At 39.6% G+C, this 19035-nt stretch overlaps 1 protein-coding gene across 1 annotated transcript in view; it reads left to right on the forward strand.

Moving 5' to 3' along the window:
• The first annotated feature begins 7936 nt into the window (after positions 1–7936).
• XB5951253.L (provisional ortholog of Mov10 RISC complex RNA helicase L homeolog) overlaps positions 7937–19035 on the forward strand; it is a 54400-nt gene continuing 43301 nt past the window's right edge. The window contains exons 1-5 of the mRNA XM_018246336.2: positions 7937–8452; positions 12904–13003; positions 14555–14709; positions 16754–16989; positions 18722–18968. Of these exons, the coding sequence (XP_018101825.1) occupies positions 8319–8452; positions 12904–13003; positions 14555–14709; positions 16754–16989; positions 18722–18968 (872 nt within the window). The 5' untranslated portion in view covers positions 7937–8318. The remainder of the gene's footprint in view (positions 8453–12903; positions 13004–14554; positions 14710–16753; positions 16990–18721; positions 18969–19035) is intronic.

Here is a 19035-nt window from a genome sequence, read left to right on the forward strand (position 1 = left end):
AATTTGAGAAAAAAATAAAATTTTTTTTGAAAAAAAAAAAAAAAAAACTGGTGGCAGGGGCCCCCTTACAAGTTAAAAAAAATTGGGGCCACCAAAAAGAAAATTAATTTTTCTTTTTTTTAAAAAAAAAACAATGGTGGCAAGGGGCCCCTTACGAGTTAAAAAAAAATTGGGGCCCCAAAAAAAAAGTTTAAAAAAAAAGATTGGTGGCAGGGGCCTATAGAATATTAAAATAATACATTGGTGGCCAGGGGATTAAAAAAAAAACAAAACACAAACTGGTGTTCAGTAGGATTGAACTCATGGCTTCAGTACTTCAACTTCGCCTCCTTTCGTGACTTCGGGTCTTTTCACCGCTTCAGGACTTCAATTTCGGCTGTTTTCGTGACTTTGGGTCTTTGCGCTGCTTCAGGACTTCAGCTGTTTTCTGTGACTTCGGGTCTTTTCGGCGCTTCGTGACTTCGGCTTTTTCCGTGACTTCGGGTCTTTTCGGCGCATCGGCTTCGGCTTTTCGGCACTTCCGCATTCGGCAACGCAAGAGGCAAGACGTACGGCTCGGGCACTCGTAAGGGGGGCCCGGATCTTCAAAAAATGCAGCGCTGCCGGGCCCCCCTTCATGCCCGGGCCCGGTACGCTTGTCCCCCCTGTCCCCCCTGTCCCCCCCTGATGGCGGCCCTGTCCTGCTATAATACCCCAAGAACTCACAGCAGGATGGCACTGTGGCATATCCATTTATAATACCCCCAGAACTCACAGCAGGATGGCACAGTGGAAATTTCATACATAAATACCCCAGAACTCACAACAGGATGTGGGAAGTGGCAACATCATATTAAAAAACCATAGAACTCAGTGTAGGATGGGGCAGTGACAGATGTATAATACTCCCTGAACACAATATAAGGTAAAAACAGCCATTTTCTTTAAAATTACCTCTGCACATATATTAGAAATGCCTGTTCTGTAGTAGCATACCCTAAAGGGAGGCAGGGCTAAAGGTAGTGATGTTCCTCTTGCTACATTCTTGCTACACACTCTTCTCACCAAGTGTTTGCTGCGCCAAAGCTTTACTTTTCCCTCCCCTATGTGACGTAATTTGTGTGCACACATTTGTGCAGCAGGGGTTGCATATCACCCCTTTAAAGTAGGACACTTATTGAATACACATGCTGCAAGTTGAATGCATGGCTGCATGTAAATCAAGGTTTGGTTTGTGTGCATTAATGCATCCAATTTGCAGCATGTGTATTCTATAAGTGTCCTACCTTATTGAGGACTGCCACCCAGAAACAAATCCAACTTGATCTGTATACTGTATATTTATTCTGAGATTATAGGTAAAAAATGTTGACTATAATTTTGGGATGATGTTTAAAATTTTCATTTAACCAAGAATATGGTCTGTAGCTAGACAGTAATGTATAATATTAATCTTCACTGTGTATATTTGCCCGGAAACATTTCATTAGGAAACATATCTCACAACTGAATGCAAGTATATTATTCTATTCATTTCAGGGCCAATATTTGAAAATAAATTCTATGTATAGATACATAGAATAATCAGATTATCTGGCCTATCATTCTGTAATATTTTCACAGGCTTGCATTCAAAATTTGATATAAGTAAATGGTAAATAGTACACACTCCATCCACATTTCATACTTACCAGATTTTGAAAGGCATACTGGGTGACAATAAATGGGTTTATTTTATGTTGCTAAGCTAAATGCCACATAAAAGACAAATAAAGTGGACAGCAGGGTAATGTCATATTACTTTTCAGTTAGTGCTTCTCTTAGGTAAATAATATGGCAGTGGTGCAATGTTGGCAGTTTTGGTGCTATGTTACCTGATTTGTTATTGTCCCTACTCACTACTATAAATTGTTCCCTGGTTGCTAGGTTTGTTAACCCCCTAGCAACTAGATAATGAGTTCAGTTCCAAACCTGGACACAGCAAAACAAAAAACATAAATATTTCAACAACTAAAAAATGTAGACAAATTGTCTTTCTATATGAAATCAAATGATAAGAAATCACTGCTATGCTCAGCTTTCAGTACAATGCACATTTGTGTCTAATTATGTCTTCAACACATGTGATTGCAAGTGGGTCAAACATAGTTAGAACACCTAGTTAAATGAAAAGTTTTTACTGTAGTGACATACAATGTATTAATGCACCTTCAAGGCAGAGTTGCCTGAAGGCTAACCTTGGGGTCCACTTGCACCCTGATATACACACTCATTCTTCTCCTCTTTGTATGTCTGTCATGTGCAAGTTGCCTGGCACCACAAATCTCCATGTTCACTAGACTAACCTGAGTTCACTGCTATTACTATATAGAGACATGCTTGCTTGGGTCTATACCCCACTACATTTCATTATTAAAAGCTGCTTTATTAAGGGCTCTTACTGACGAGTGGTTGAAGCTGCGTTCCGTTTTTCTGCGTTCAGCCGCAGGGGAGCACAGGAATAGACGCATTTCGCTTTTTTCAATGGGGCTGTACTCACACAGGCGCGTGTAGGCGCTGAACGCAGGTTGAGACGCAACATGCTGCATTTTTCCTGCATTCGGCACCAACCGCCTGTGTGAGTACAGCCCCATTGAAAAAAGCGAAATGCGTCTATTCCTGCGCTCCCCCGTGGCTGAACGCAGAAAAACGGAACGCAGGGGAGCGCAGCTTCAAACGCTCGTCAGTAAGAGCCCTAATAGCTGCAAGCTAGCTTTCCTAGACAGTCTGCACCAGCAGGCCAGAGAGAGCTCCAGGTGTCTTTATTCAGTATTTTCTGTCAGTCCAGAGAGGTCCATGCCCCAACATTGCTTATATAAGATGAAAGCATTGAGAATCCCCCCATCCTCAAATGGAATCTTATAGGAGAGTTCTAATAAAGATCCAACCTTAGAGGCTTGTGCCAACTAGTGCTAAAATTAGTTTCTGCAAGCCTAAGCTGGCCATAGACGCAAAGATCCAATCGTTCAAAACCTCAAACGATCTAACATCCCCATCTCCAGACCTGCCACTAACCTTTTAAATCAAATCAAATAAAGTAGTAAAAGAACAGATCAGCTGATGTTCTGCCCCTACAGCAATCTTACAAAAGTTATGTCCCAAAAAAGCTAGTGACAGTCATCGGATTCGTACGATCGGATCTTTGCGTCTATGACCAGATCTGCTGTCTGCAAGATTTCGTGTTACTGATAGTGCACAACATTGTCTACAAAAGGCAAAGATTACAGGGTCACACCTGCAGTTCTCCTGTCACATATATTGCTTTTTTGTTTGTGTGTGAATGAGAGCAGCTTTCACAAAACTCTGTATTTCCTACATAAATAAACCATCAGTCTTGTCTCTAAGTCTTGCCCTATAATAAGGTTTTGGTTAGGTAGGTAAAATTATCAACATTAGGCACATTAATGTCTCTAACGTCACTGCCCAGCTACCTTTAGGTTGCACCCTTGTATTATTCTTTTGGGAATGCAACAATCCTTGATCTGTCAATAAAAGCTAAAACAGTAACATGAGCACATAATTCAGTTACACCAGCAGAGAGTTGAGCAAGTTAAAAAGTAACTGTTCCTTAAATATGGTATCTAGGCAAAAGTTCATTTTGTTACAGATCAAAAGCTGCTCAAATATCTAGCTATCCTGAAAATTAAACTTGTTTATTTGCTTAATCAAAATTACATCTTCACATGGCCCTTCAGAGGCAAGGTTATATTGATTTTCCAGTTATGCTCTTTTACCCTAAAGTTACCTAAATTATAGCATTTTAATTTCATTAAGAGCTAATTTGCAAGTTAAAGTAATATACATATTCTTATATGTTAGTAAAGTTCTTATAACCATATCAGCAGCTGTAAGAAATCATAAAACTCTATACAGGTACGGGGTCCTTTATCCGGAAATCCATTATCCAGAGAGTTCAGAATTACAAGAAGGCCATGTCCCATAGACTCTATCTAAATAAAATAATAAACATTTTTAGAATTTTTTTTCTGTAATAATAATGCTTATTTGCAAGTTAAAGTAATATACAAATACTTATATGTTAGTAAAGTTCTCAGAACCATATCAGCAGCTGTAAGAAATCATAGAACTCTATACAGGTATGGAATCCATGATCCAGAAATCCATTATCCAGAGAGCTCAGAATTACAGGAAGGTCATGTCCCATAGACTCTATTTAAATAAAATAATAACAATTTTAGATTTTTTTTTCTCATAATAATAATGCTTATTTGCAAGTTAAAGTAATATATATATTCTTATATGTTACTAAAGTTCTTATAACCAAATCAGCAGCTGTAAGAAATTATAGCATTCTATACAGGTACGGGATCTGTTATCCAGAAATCCATTATCCAGAGAGCTCAGAATTAAAGGAAGGCCATGTCTCATAGACTCGATTTAAATATTTCCGATTTAAATATTTCCAGGTCAGGCTGTGTGTTTCAACTCTGTCTACCTAGCCAAAGGGTCACATTTCCTATAAAACATTTTATCTTGACGTGTGCGGATAGGTTTAAAGGGGATTTATAATTAACAATGAAAAAAAAATGTTCTGTTTCACACACATAAACATATCACATTTACTTTTGTTAAAAATATGCACCAGCTTCCCCATGTGCCCTTAGGGCTGTTCATTACTATCTTCTGACAGCCGCCAGCTGTGCTGTTTAGAAGCAATGTTGGGCTCCACAGTCCACATCCGGGAAGGGTGAAAGCTGCACCGGTCTTTATTTCTCAGCAAAGCTTCTGTTGTAAAGCCAAACAAAATCAAATGTCATCCTGTCTGGCAGTGGAGCACGGAGCCACACAGTCCTTTCACAACAGCATGGCCAGCCACTGTCCAGAAAATAGCAAGGGATGACTCTGAGAGCACACGCAGAGAAAATGTATCTGTTATTTTTTAAACTGTGCACATTTTTTAATACAAGCATTTGCTGATATATTATTATAAGGAGCCATAAGTTTAAAGGCCCCTATGACTTCATTCCCTACCAGTGCCTAATTTCCTTGTTGCTTGGTAAAAGACCATATTATCATTTGTAATTATGTACATACCCAGTTTATTGTCCCTTAGGTTGATGACCATTTTCTGCATCACTGTAACATAGTGCTTTTCAATGGGTGGTTCTTTCTCTTTGGCCTGCAGCAGTTAATCTGGGTGGATGTCCATTGAGCCTGGGATTAACAAAGCCCCAGAAGTGTTAGGCCCTAAAGGAACAACCCCTTTAGAGAAGGTGGGAAGCAGAAACCCTGCAAACGAGGTTAGTTATTGTACAGGATAGCAACTGTTACAGCATTCGCTAGAGAGAGTGAGTCAGTAAGCTTTAGTTAGCAAGAGCAGCTTTGAGCTCCACCAAGGAGGATAGACAGGAGTACTGTAGCTCTCCCCAGGCTTTGATTTCTTACAGTGAAGTGACCACAGTACTGACAAGTAGTGATGGGCGAATTTATTTGCCAGGCGCGATTCGCTGCTGGCGAATAAATTAGCAAAACGGCTGCGAAAATTCGCTGGTGAAAATTGCCGGCATCAAAAAAAAATGTCGCCAAAAATGAGACACCGGCGCAGTTTCGCAAATTCGCCCATCACTACTGACAAGGGAAACAGGTTATTGTTCTAACCCTGTTCCACGTCTACTGTAGGGGATCTGAAAGAGGGTCGAATGAAATCCATGCTCTACTCTACTAGTTGGTATTTGCCTTTTTAAGCCAAAATAGGGTTACATTATTTGTGTGTGGAATGTTTATTATTTTTATTTACTTTAGACCCCCTTTAATGGTTCACTTACTAAGGGAGGCAAGATGCAAAGAACAAGGTACAAACATGACTTCATGATTTTGCCTACATGATTTTGCCCCAGATAGTGTGTAAAGAGCTGTGCTGGTTTGCCTGCATAGAAAGTTCTGATTCATGTCTAGAAAATGTATTTAATTTGTTAACACCTGTACTTTTGATTGATATGACATTCTTTAACCATGCCTTGAATTAGTATAGAAGGTGTGAATCATGCACCATTTTTGTGTGACATGATGGACAAAGATAGCAACCTGCAAAGAGAGACCAATATTCTGCAGAAAGCACATGTACTGAAATTAAATAGGGGCTTACGGTGGTCATGTCCTTAAACAACACAAAACCCTGCACCAAGTCTGCTAGCACAATGAATTACTTAACCATGCTGATATACAAAGTAAGGTTATTACCTGTAGTCTTAAGCTGCCCATAGACGCAAAGATCTGATCATACGAATCAAGGATTCGTACGATTTTCGGACCGTGTGTGGAGGGTCCAGGACAGGTTAAAATATTTCTGGCGGCTGCCGATAATATCTCTGCATAACTTTCGTACGATTGCTGTCAGGGGCAGAACATCGGCTGATCTGTTCTTTTCTACTTTATTTGATCGGAATGGTTAGTTGCAGGTCGGGAGATGGGGAAGTCCGATCGTTCGATGATTCGTACAATCGGATCTTTGCGTCTATGGCCAGCTTTAGAAAAGCAAGGGACCAGGTCAGTACAAAGCAAGTCCTCAATTTATACAATTCCTGCACTTATCTCTTCCCACCCTGAAAAAAAATGTAACTGGACTCTTTCTTATCATCAGGCAATTGTACCCCAACTCCTCCATCTCTCAGGCATTTGTGCCCTAGCTCCTCCCTCTTACCACATAATTGTGCACAGGCCCCTCCCATTTTGCAAGCAATTCTCTTCTCTGACTCCTCCCTTCATCCCCCAACTACTGTCACTAGGCATGCAACTGTACTGAGACCCTTTCTACCCATCAGCAGGGTTGCCAGGTTGGTGAGTTTCCAGCCAAATTGGACTACTAATTTAAAGCCCAGACGGGTTTTGAAAGTACAAACGAGCCAAGGAACAGATTTGGGCTATTTTGTGGGCCTTGTAGTTTGTACTTAGGAAACCAGCTAAGGTTGCCACCTGTCCAAATAAGGAAAACCGGGCAGGATTCCCTTGATTGACACGGCCCGCACCTTGATGTCACAGCAACTCCCATCTATGTCATGGCCCCGCCGACTGATGTCACGGACCCACCCCTTGCCCGGTCTCAGTCGTATGGAGAGGTGGCAACCCTAAAACCAGCCAAAGTTTTTTGTTTAACAATTTTCCGACTGCCAAGTTTAATTTAAGTTTAATGTAAGACTACAATACCCAGCATGCAATGGGACAGAAGTCGGGAGTTAGCAGATTTTTGGCTCTCCCGTCCCTCTTAAGCATTTTTGCGTTTTTTGGTGACTTTTCTCAATTTCAGACTCAATTTCAGACAATTTTGGGGCAAAATTCTGCAGGCCACCAAAATGTCTATACTGTAGGTTGACCTGTTTTACCAATATTTTTGTTAAATTGTTTATGAATTAGGGCCTCATGGGGCAGTAATGTTCCTAGAGGGGGGGGGGGCCTGGTGCGTGACGCGCAGCCGGGCCCTGCCCCCCTCCGTACGGCCGAATTTTAGTGGGGATTTCAGTGGCGTGCGGTGCTGTCGGGGGGCCCTGAGGGGGTGTGGGCCCTGGCCCGCTCGCACCCCCTGCTCCCCCGGTAGTTCCGCCACTGTCATGGGGTCCCTATACCTCCTGGGCTCTTCCTCTGTAGTTACACCCCTAGTGACGGGTGAATCTGTCCCATTTTACTTCATGGAAAAATTTGCAAACCAGTGAGAATTTGACATATTTCACATATATTTATTTTTTTAGATTTTTTTTCCCACTGCACATATTGTGCTGTTTTTGGGCTAATTTTGAAGTGACTCTTGGCTAGTTTTGTAGCTGATTTTGGCTGGTTTTGAAACTTAGACCTGGCAACCCTGCCCATCAGGCATCTGTACTAGACTCCTCTCTTCTTGTTACTTTACCCTTCCTCCTGTTTAGTCAGTTATACACTTCCTCACCAGGCGATTGCACCAGACCAGGAAATGCATTATCTGAAAAAAGGGGAAGCTGCTGAATGGATTTCTATGCACTTATAAATCACGTGATGTAATTCTGCCAATACTTTTTTCTTATATAAATGCCTCCCTATTTGTCTGTAAGCAGCTGTATATGGATGGGCAAGTCGATAAAAGCTCAGCTGTAGCCGCCTAGAGGACGTAAGAGCGAGACTGAGGCAGCAGAATTAGTATTAGTGACAGGAAAGCGTTAAGCCTGGCCAGGCACATCTAGTTTTACTTTCATTTCTGCTTAGTGGGAGGGGCCTGAGTGTCCGCGGCTCCCATTTACCCCGCTGGTTTCAGAGCTTACTATTCGCTCGGTACTTTGGAAACCAACGCAACAGGCAGCGCGCACGGACTTATAATGGGACAAAAACGGGGGGTCAGAGAACTGAGGGAAACCGGGGAGCAGTTCCTACAGTATCTCAGAGACACCCAGAGAGACGCCGTTACTAATAAAGACGAGCTGAAAGTCATTTATGAGGAATTTAAGAAGAGGTGAGAGAAAACTGACCATATAGTAATTGCATTTCATCCATGTACTGTCCATTGTTACTTGGTTACTTGGTGAGACACTTGGTACTGTCCATTGTTACTTGGTACTGTCCAGTTGGAGGGGAGATAATGCAACAGCCAGGGCACTTACAGCAAGGATTGTAACAAGTACTTCTCTGCTGTCTTGTAGTCTAATAGTGTATTGCTGTACCTGGGAGATAACATGCCCTAGTATTGCCCAGTGACAAGCTAACAATAAATACAATACAGCAAAATACCATCTCTTATTATCTGTGGGGGATAAATACAAACTGTATGGAATATTCAAGATTAATCACAACAGTCCCATTGAAAGGAAATTCTACACACACACAGCACCCAGCCTTATTCTTAATAATCACGCTGAAAATATAACTGCATACTAAGGCAGACAGATACCTATTGTTTTTATTATAAGCATAAGGTCAAGATAAACTCCTTAAAGGGGCTGTTCACCTATAAAAACACCAAGGGGCACATTTACTAAGCTCGAGTGAATGATTAAAATAAAAAAAAAATTCGAATTCGTTTCTTTTGGCTACTTCGACCATCGAATTGACTACTTTGACCTTTGACAACGACTTTGAATCGAAAGATTTGAACTAAAAATCGTTAGACTATTTGGCCATTCGATAGTCGAAGTACTGTCTCTTTAAAAAAAACTTCGACCACCTACTTTGCCACCTAAAACCTACCGAGGGACAATGTCAGCCTATGGGAAGGTGACTGTTGGGGAAACAAACCGACTGCCACTGGAACCTTGGATTCTAGCTGTCCAACAATGCCTCGTATTCCGGATCCGGGGAACTTGCACAAAGAAACACCAACAAGTGGATCAGAATAACAAGTTCCGTTTATTGAAGCCCCAAACATATGCTTATATAGGTTATAAGTAAAGACATCCCAATATAGTGACGTATTAGCATAGTACATGTCTGTAACAGGTACAGCATTCAGGATGGAAAAGAGAGGAAAAAAAGAGACAAATATGTGCATGCGTATTAGCTAAGACATTTTGGCTGAGGCAAGCTGATAACATTGTTTATGGTACATGATGATACTTGTGCAAGGTTGTCTAAGAAAAGCAAGTACAGGGTCGTACAGAAAAACAAGTACAGAGGCCTACAAGGGTCGGCACGTAGGCATGTTAACCCTTTAGTCCCCATAGGCTTTCTAGGCAAATCGTTCTATTCAAAGGATTTAATTGTTCGATCAAACGATTTTTCCTACAAACGAATTGCGGTAAATCCTTCGACTTCGATATTCGAAGTCAAAGGATTTTACTTCGACGGCCGAATATCGAGGGTTAATTAACCCTCGATATTCGACCAATAGTAAATGTGCCCCCTAGCCTAGTTGGCTGTAAATTGATACATTTACTAGATACATTTCTTATCTTTGTCCCTGCTGAGCAGAATCCCTGAGTTTCATTACAGGCAGCTGTTAGAATTGATACAATAGTTGCTAATACTCCAGAGATGCTGCTCAGAAATGAATGAACTTAATGTATCAACTAAATGTTGCAAAATTATAACAGTTTAGAGTCTGCACCTGAATTACTGAGCTGCCAGACTCAAAGAACAACTTAAAACTTAGATTTTGGAAAAACAGTTAAAAATAAATAGATCAAAAAGTCCCAAACCAAGTGTAGTCCCAGTTCAGTAACATGTAGGTTCTCTCCAACCTCCAAAGTCAAATACAGTTCCAAAAAGTGGAACTGATCGTACCTCAAAAGGAAATGGGGAAACCAGAAAATATATATAGTGTAGCGTTCTTTTTGAACAGATTCACACTTCTGTGCACAAACAAACACATTATCAGTGCTGTAATATCCACCCAAGGTTTTACGTGCAAGTGAATACATTTCAAACATACTTTGACACCATCAAATACTGTGATTATGAAAGGGAAAAATTGAATGAATTGGAATTTTGGCTTGTAAATTTGTAGTTGATATCGAGATTCCTCCTTTGGACAATAAAGAATAGCATGTGCGGAAACGTTTTATGGTTCTTAAATAGTAAAAATGATTGCACTCACAATGTTCCACTTTAAAATGAGTTTTAAAACCAAAGCCGGCTCTCTCTGCGGCGTTTCTCAGTCCTCACTGCGCATGTCCGTGTAGCTTTCATTTTAGTCACAGCTAACGCATTTCGCCGAATGGGCTTCTTCCTTGAGTGATGACGTGTGCTGCAATTGTTGCAATCTTCTGTTCATTCAATTTGTCCCTTTCATAAACACAGTGCACTTATTTGATGGTGTCAAAGTATGTTTGAAATGTATTCACTTGAACGTTAAACCTTTGGTGGACATTACAGCACTGATAATGTGTTTTTGTTTGTGCACAGAAGCGTGAATCTGTTTAAAAAGAACTCTATATATATTTTCTTGTTTCCCCATTTCCTTTTGAGGTACGATCGGTAACACTTTTTGGAACTTTAGTAAAAAATAAATAATGGAAAGTAATTGAAAACAACTGAACTGAAAAAAGTGTTTGGAAGGTGAACAACCCCTTTAAACGTAGATTCTGAAAAAAATCTCGACCCAACCCTAACATCACTACTGCAAAGAGCAGAAAATGTAAATGGCAATAACAGGAAAGCTTCTCTTCACCTTCTTATTTGCCAAAGCACTGGCCAACAAGTTGCATCAGCAAATGAAATTTTCAAACCTGCTGGATCCATGAACCATCCTATATCATTTGGTGGGGATTGGCAGATCCCTGCACACACACAAAATTTTGTTATAGTTACATTGTAGAATTTTCATATTTGAGTTGATGTTTAGATGTAAATTCAGTCGTTTCTACATACAATAATTAACTCTTATTTGTTCTTATCAAAACCTTGGTGCTTCATTTTTCCTACTTGTTACCAGATATTGTTTATATCTGGTATTTGTGTCTTCGCACATATAGCAGGCCATCTATAAAGGAAAGAAACCAAGCAACCCACAAACACTCCTACGTTTGTGGTTTTGGCCTTAATTTTGAGTTTATATTTTTAAAATGACCATAAACGCTATATTTGCACACAACGACCATGCATGGTGGCTCGTACAAACACCCATCTCATTTGTGAATATTTGTGCGAAATACACATCTAACCACAATTTGCAAAAAAAAAGCTGGTCACTGAAGTGCAATATTTGATTGTTTAGGGGCAAATAGTTTGCAAAACTACCATACACATTGACAAATGACCCACCAGTGTCTCTTATTTTGCTGGGTCACATAACTTATATTGCTGAGAGCACGTGATGGGACATTGTGTCTGTAGTTACCAGAATCAAGGGTGACACTAGTTGCTGGGAGTCATTTGAGTCACTGTTTCATTGGTTACTGATGGTTAACATGCTGATATTTATGTATCTGGAGGTGTGGGCCCTTGAAATCAGGTTTTTTGGTGGACCCCAGGGGCCCCAGTCCGACACTGCAGGCAGGCCCGGACTGGCAATCTGTGGGTTCTGGCAAATGCCAGAGGGGCTGCTATAAGGTCCCATAGAAAGTCAGTATTTACCAGGGCCTATTTTAAATGCCAGGGCCTATTTTAATTCTCAGTCCGGACCTGACTGCAGCCATGGCCCATCAGAGGGCTCCACACATGGGCCGATAAACTGCCAATAGGCAGTGTCCATTAAAGTCAACAAGAGGCAGCACAGGTGGTTTTGGTTATTTTCTCCTGACTGGAATACAGTATCTCAGTGACCTTCTTGTAACCTTGTGACCAATTGCTCTTTTTTCGATCATAAGTATTGTTCTTTATTTTCATATTTTTATTTTAGTTCGAGTTGGTTTGGTCGTGTACAGGCTCCCATAGACTCCATTTTATCAAATGAATCCAAATTTTTAAAGTGATCCCCAACCAGTAGCTCGTGAGTAACATGTTGCTCTTCAACCCCTTGAATGTTGCTCTCAGTGCCTTCAAAGCAGGTGCTTATTTTTGGATTCCAGGCTTGGAGGAAACTTTTGGTTGCATAAAAAACAATTGTATTGCCAAATAGAGCCTCCTGTAGGCTGCTAATGCACATAGGGGCTACCAAATAGCCAATCACAGCTCTTCATTAGCATCTTCGGGAACTATGTTCATGCTTATGTTGCTCCCCAACCCTTCTTACATTTGAATGTGGCTCACGGGTGAAAAAGGTTGGGGATCCCTGAGCTAGAGTCTATTAACCAGGGTATAAGGGAATAATAATGGAACTTATTTCCTTTTTAAAAATTTAAAAAAAAATTAAATATTTCTCGTATAATGTCTCGTATAATCTAATGCTGTGAGCACTCTAGAATGTTGGTGGCAAATGCATGGGCACAACTGGCAGAAATGTTGCACATCGTTTTTTTTTTTTGAAAAGTTACCCAGATTTAAGTGGATTTTTCAAAACTGTAACTATTTAATCTTTGTTTTCATTTCTAGAGATACTCAGAAGAAACCAAGTTTTTCCTCTGCAATTTATGGGCTTAAACTCTCAGGAAGGGCTCACGTGAAGAAGAATACAGTAACATTTTATGATGAGGTTTGTTTATTTCTGTCTTTTGTGTGTTAATGTTTTTGAAAAGAATCACTGTAAGAGTCAGAAACATGGTGATCAAAATACTCTTAAAGGACCAGTAACATCAAAACCACCAACACAAATTAAACTTTAAAATAGCAAAGCTTTTATTAAGAAATAACTTACCGAAACTCCACTTCCCCTCCTCTTCAGAAAAGGCGACAGGGCGACCATCCATCCTGCAGCGCTCGATTTCTCCTCCTGGCTATTGTAGTGACAGCATGTGAAGGAGTCCAATTTCCAGCTGTGTGGAGCTTTGAAAGGAGATGTGTCCAGCTCTTCTTCATCCTCCTCCCAACCGAGGCCAAACCGGTGCTTTTGAATGGGTCCTTTATTTGGCAACTTTCGGTGACTTTTTTTCTGCCTCCCCATCAGCTGGACCACAAGGTGCTCAATGAACGCACTGCCCTGGTCCAGCTGATGGGGAGGCAGAAAAAAAGTCACCGAAAGTTGTCAAATAAAGGACCCATTGAAAAGCACCAGTTCTGCCTCGGCTGGGAAGAGGATGAAGAAGAGCTGGACACATCTAACAGGGGGCACAGCTGGAAATTGGACTCCTTCACATGCTGTCACTACAATAGCCAGGAGGAGAAATCAAGCAACGCAGGATGGATGGACGCCCTGTCGCCTTTAATGAAGAGGAGGGGAAGTGGAGTTTTGGTAAGTTATTTCTTAATAAAGGCATTGCTATTCTAAAGTTTAATTTGTGTTGGTGTTTTTTTTTCAATGTATACTAATGAATTTTTAAAAATTTTTTTTTGATGTTACTTACTGGTCCTTTAAAGCACAACAAAGGCTTCTCTATGGTTTTACAATTTAGATCTTGTAAAAAAAAGTCTTTGAGGGCAGCTCCCATTGTGTATTATTTTTAGGATGGCAATGACCCAAAAGTAGTAGCTCAGCAGCATTCTTTGTAGCTGCCTCTCGGGTTTTCCAATTACCACAAACAACTTACTGTAGTACTTACCTTGGGACCTGGGGTTTTCTGGATAAGAGATCTTTCTGTAATTTGGAATACATCATTTAAGCATGAATTAAACCAAATGTAAAATTTTTAACATAAAATCACAATGTATTTTTATCGCAGTTACTAAACATATCCTAACTCTGCCTTTAGCAAAAATGGGTACTGATGAAACTGCCTTTTTGATCTGCTTATTGTAGAGAGATTGTAAGGTCAATGGGGTACGAACTGTTGATGAAATATCAATATGTCGGCACTATATCTATTAAGCTTACTAATTATTGCTTTGCATACGTGTTACAGTATAATTATAGTCTTTATCTAAGGAATGGTAGAGGAGCTACATTGTCTGACTTTAGCATAGTAGTAAATAACATTTTCGTTCCTTGTTAAGTATGAAAAAGTATTATAAAACCACCTATCTTGTGAATTTAATTACGTTGTCCAGTGCTTCTTGTTGCTTGAAGGGATTTCCCACACCATTAACAGTTTACATTTCGGGGACAGATTTTATTCAATGACTTAAAAGACTAATTTTTAATCTTTCTCAGGGCATGAGCAAAAAATGGTCACCTCTGACAGATCAGTACTTTGTTATGCGTAGGAGTAAGAGGGCTGAACCTGTCTCTGAGAAACCACTGGATAATGGAAACAACTACAGCAGATCTGAAGCATGGAGGATCTCTAAATGGATCAAGAATAACAGGTTCATATATCCCAAGAAAGATTTTATGCACATATCATATGCAGAGATTTTTGGGATTTTCTCTTCAGCTGTGTAAATTTAAATACCTCCTCAGATATACAACATTGTTGCTCAAAGAGCCTTCTAAAATGCGGCCCAAGCTTTTTATGTTATTTCATTCCTTACTTTAGCAATAAAGTTATCAGTTCTGACAATGTTTTTTATGGTTTATGTAAATGTGGTTAAAACTTCCAAATATTGAACTCAAGAACTGAGCAAATAATTATAATTATATATATATAATTATCTATAGTATCCCTTCCCTATTATGCATGTGGCTCCTCTTTGGATAGCTTTGGTCCATTGAGTCACTTTGGTCTTTCTTGTTTTCTGTGCTCTCCATGCCTGCCTTATTTGTATATGGCATAAAGCTTATTTTTCTATAAATGTTTGAAAACTGTTTTTGGTTATTCTGCACATGAGGATATTATGTAGAATGCTATAGCATTGGCCCAATAGTCAAGCACAATAGTGGGCTTGTCTAGCTTTAAAGGGGTGGTTCGCTTTTAAAAGAACAGTTCAGTGTAAAAATAAAAACTTGGTAAATATATTATTTACAAAATAAAAAATGTTTCTAAAATAGTTAGTTAGCCAAAACTTAATGTACTTTATAAAGCCTGGAGTGAGCGGATGTCTAACATAACAGAACCCAACTTCCTGCTTTTCAGCTCTCTAACTGTGAGTTAGTCAGCAACTTTAAAGGAACAGTTCAGTGTAAAAATAAAAACTAGGCAAATAGATGTGCTGTGCAAAATAAAAAAATGTTTCTAATATAGTTAGTCAGCCAAAAATGTAATGTATAAAGGCTGGAGTGACTGGATGTCTAACATAATAGTCAGAACACTACTTCCTGCTTTTCAGCTCTCTAACTCTGCGACTTGAAAGGGGGGGCACATAGGACATAAATGTTCAGTGAGTTTGCAATTGATCCTCAACATTCAGCTCAGATTCAAAAGGAACAGTTATGACCAATGTGCCCCCCCCTCAAGTCACTGATTGGTTACTTCTTAGTAACCAATCAGTGGAAACCAAGAGAGCTGCAAAGCAGGAAGTAGTGTTCTGGCTATTATGTTAGACATCCACAGGGCCAGAACTAGGGGTAGGCAGAAGAGGCACATGCTTAGGGCGTAAAGTTGGAGGGTCGCCAGGCACAGTACTTCTTCTGCCGGAGTCCCCCTAATTCGGACCCCTGTGCCCCCATCTGCGGCAGCTCGTAATACGATACTCTACGCATGCGAATGTACGCATTGTTGGTGCACACATGCGCACATGATTGTTCGTGAGCGGGTCCGTGCATGTGCACGCAAGTGTTTGTACACACTCGACTGTTAACGAGCGCGCATGTGGAGGGAGGGTGCCTAGGGCCCCCAGCCAACTTGGCCTGGCACTGGACATCCAGTCACTCCAGTCTTTACAGATTACTTTTTGCCTAACTAACTATATTAGAAACATATTTTGCACAGCCTATCTATTTACCCAGTTATTATTTTTACACTGAACAATTCAGTTCAGTGAGTTTGCTTTTGATCCTTAGCATGCAGGGCAGATTCAAAAGCAAATAGTTATGACCCATGTCCCCCCCTCAAGTCAGAAATCTGGTTCCTAGGGTTCAAATTACCCTAGCGACATGCATTGATTTGAATAATCTTTAGTAGACTGTAATATGAATAGTATGGAGACTGAATAGAATGATGAACAATAAGAAGTTGCAATAACAATAAATGTGTAGCCTTACAGAGCATTTGTTTTTTTAGATGGGGTCAGTAACCACCATTTGAAAGCTGAAAAGAGTCAGAAGAATAAGGCATTGTTTCCAAAACTATAAAAAAAGAATTCATGAAGGCCAATTGAAAAGTTGCTTAGAATAAGCCACTCTATACCATAGTAAACATTAACTTAAAGGTGAACCACCCCTTCAACTTGTCGATTGTAGTCAAGGGGTTAATCATAGCATCCCTTTATGTGTTATACAGATTTCTGGATATTAATCGTATTTTTATTACAGATCTCAATTCACTGGAAAGAATGACATTCACATTTCTTCAGCCCATGATCGAAGCGAAGGCCGTATCCGCTTTAAGTGCACGCTAGGTGAAGAGTTTATTTTCCCAGTTCTGGTGGAGAATAAGTCAGCTAAGCCTGTGACCTTTACTCAGTACACAACGCTGCAGAAAATGAATATATTTTCATTTAGTGATGCACAGAATGTGTCCAAAATGGCCCCTTTAATTCTAAACCCAGGTAAGCATAGTATGCCTGCTTCACAAGGTATTTATAAGCATTTAACATAAAAGTGTTGTTGGCTGGTGTACATTTGTTTATCCACTCTAAAGAGGTGCTGTTCCAGTGGCAAATTTATAATTTATGAACTGACCATGCAATCTGTTTTGAGTATTGGCAAGAGTGTGTTTACTCTATATATTATGTACATTGTGACAGTTTAAAATACTGTGGAATATAGAAACTCATTATAGCATTGTGTTTTTTAAAAACCTGGCATGTATATAGTGAAAAATTTACCCCCTACTCTAATTTATAAAGATACTAGAAATCATGTGGCTGTATAAATCCCCGTGATCTTAATTTCCTCATCATTGAAATTCCTGTTGTGTACCCTGTTTTACGTTAAGTGGTGCTGATCCAGCCTGTAAAATCATTAGATTATTCCATTTATCCTTGCGTCCTCAAACTCCGTAACACCATAATTCTGAGGTTATACTTTCATTTAGTAGTTAGGAAATGATAGTCTCAATATTATTGCATAAATACAGAAGGGTACAGGGAGTTGTACCTAAGGTCCCACATTTCTCTTGCCGAACGACCGATTTTAGTGAAGTCCGACCAATCTTTCGAAATTATCATGCGAATTCCGGGCAAATTGGTCTTTTTAGTTGATGGACAAATCACATGATCGTACGATCTCAACAACTATGGCCAGCTTTAGTGGCCCACGGGGCAAATCCTTGGTAAAGGGAATCTCCATCAAAAATATGTTTCTGCAGAATGAAAGAACATGTAATTGTAAACAAATTTCAAATAGTTTTAAAGTTCTTTGTAAATCTATATCCATTTGAAATCAGTGTTTGATTACCCTTTTCTCTGGGTCTGACTATGGAAACAATGCAGCAGAAGTTAGTTCTCCTCCAGGTGCACTGACTTCTGCTACACAGTTTCAGACAGAAACTGTTTTTAATATGAATTATAGGTACAAACAACTGTAATACTGTTGACAATTTTTAATCAGTGTATATTTAAAAAGTGGTTATTTAACTATACTATACTTTATCTATTCTCCTACAAGCAGTAGATGTTTTAATACATTCCAGTGCAGTATTTTGGCCTGGTGCTGCTCTAGGCACAGTATATAGTAAAACAGTAAAACTCACAATACAAGGCTGATTAGAAATAAATTCAGATTTACATTATATGGATATAGAAACCATTTAAATCTGCATTAGAATTGATTATTAATCAGTCCTGTAGCATCAGCTTCTATGTCAGATGAAACTCATTTTGCTAATGTTTAGGTGATTCCTATTTACCGCTATGCTTAGCATCTCAACAGCCCAAAGCACATTAAGCATTTGCAGTGCCTTTGCCACTCAAAGGTGATCTAAGATGATCCAAGATGGGGAGCTGCTAAAGACAATTTTGAAGGCATGTAATATAAAGCTGTTGAACATCTGGCCTGGTACAGTAAGTTCAGTATGTAAAATACAGCATTTCTAGCCCATTCCGTACTTAGGTTTAATTAGTATGAACCTTTAATTTAATTGTGCATATAGTAGAACCCCCATTTTACATTTTTCAGGGGACCAGAAAAAAATGGCGTAAAATCCAGGAAATTGTAAAATCAGGGAAATGTATTATGCATACTATATAGGTGGGACCACAAAACAACAATGTAAACTGAGGCACATTTTTAAATCAAGGGATTTAAAATTGAGGTTTCACTGTACTCTCTAAATTTTAGGGGACAGTTATGAGATTCGTGTTTCCTGTACACCAGCCTATTATGGATATTTTCCTGTCACCTTGGTATGTGAGTCCATGACTGAAAACGACACCTCTAGTCGGGGGATTGTTGGTAGATTCATATCAGCTGTGTGTACCAGTAAGTTGATGGATGAGCTAAAACCAACATCCAAATATGTTCCATATCAAAAAGACCTCTTTAAGCCATCCGAGAGAATTGAAGAAGATGGATTTCCCCTTGAACAGTAAGATTTTTAAAAAAAAAATTCAAAGTACGGGAATGGGATTGGTTATTAAGAATGCTTGGTACCT

Source organism: Xenopus laevis, chromosome 2L, assembly GCF_017654675.1.
Source record: "Xenopus laevis strain J_2021 chromosome 2L, Xenopus_laevis_v10.1, whole genome shotgun sequence".
Lineage (NCBI taxonomy): Eukaryota > Metazoa > Chordata > Amphibia > Anura > Pipidae > Xenopus > Xenopus laevis.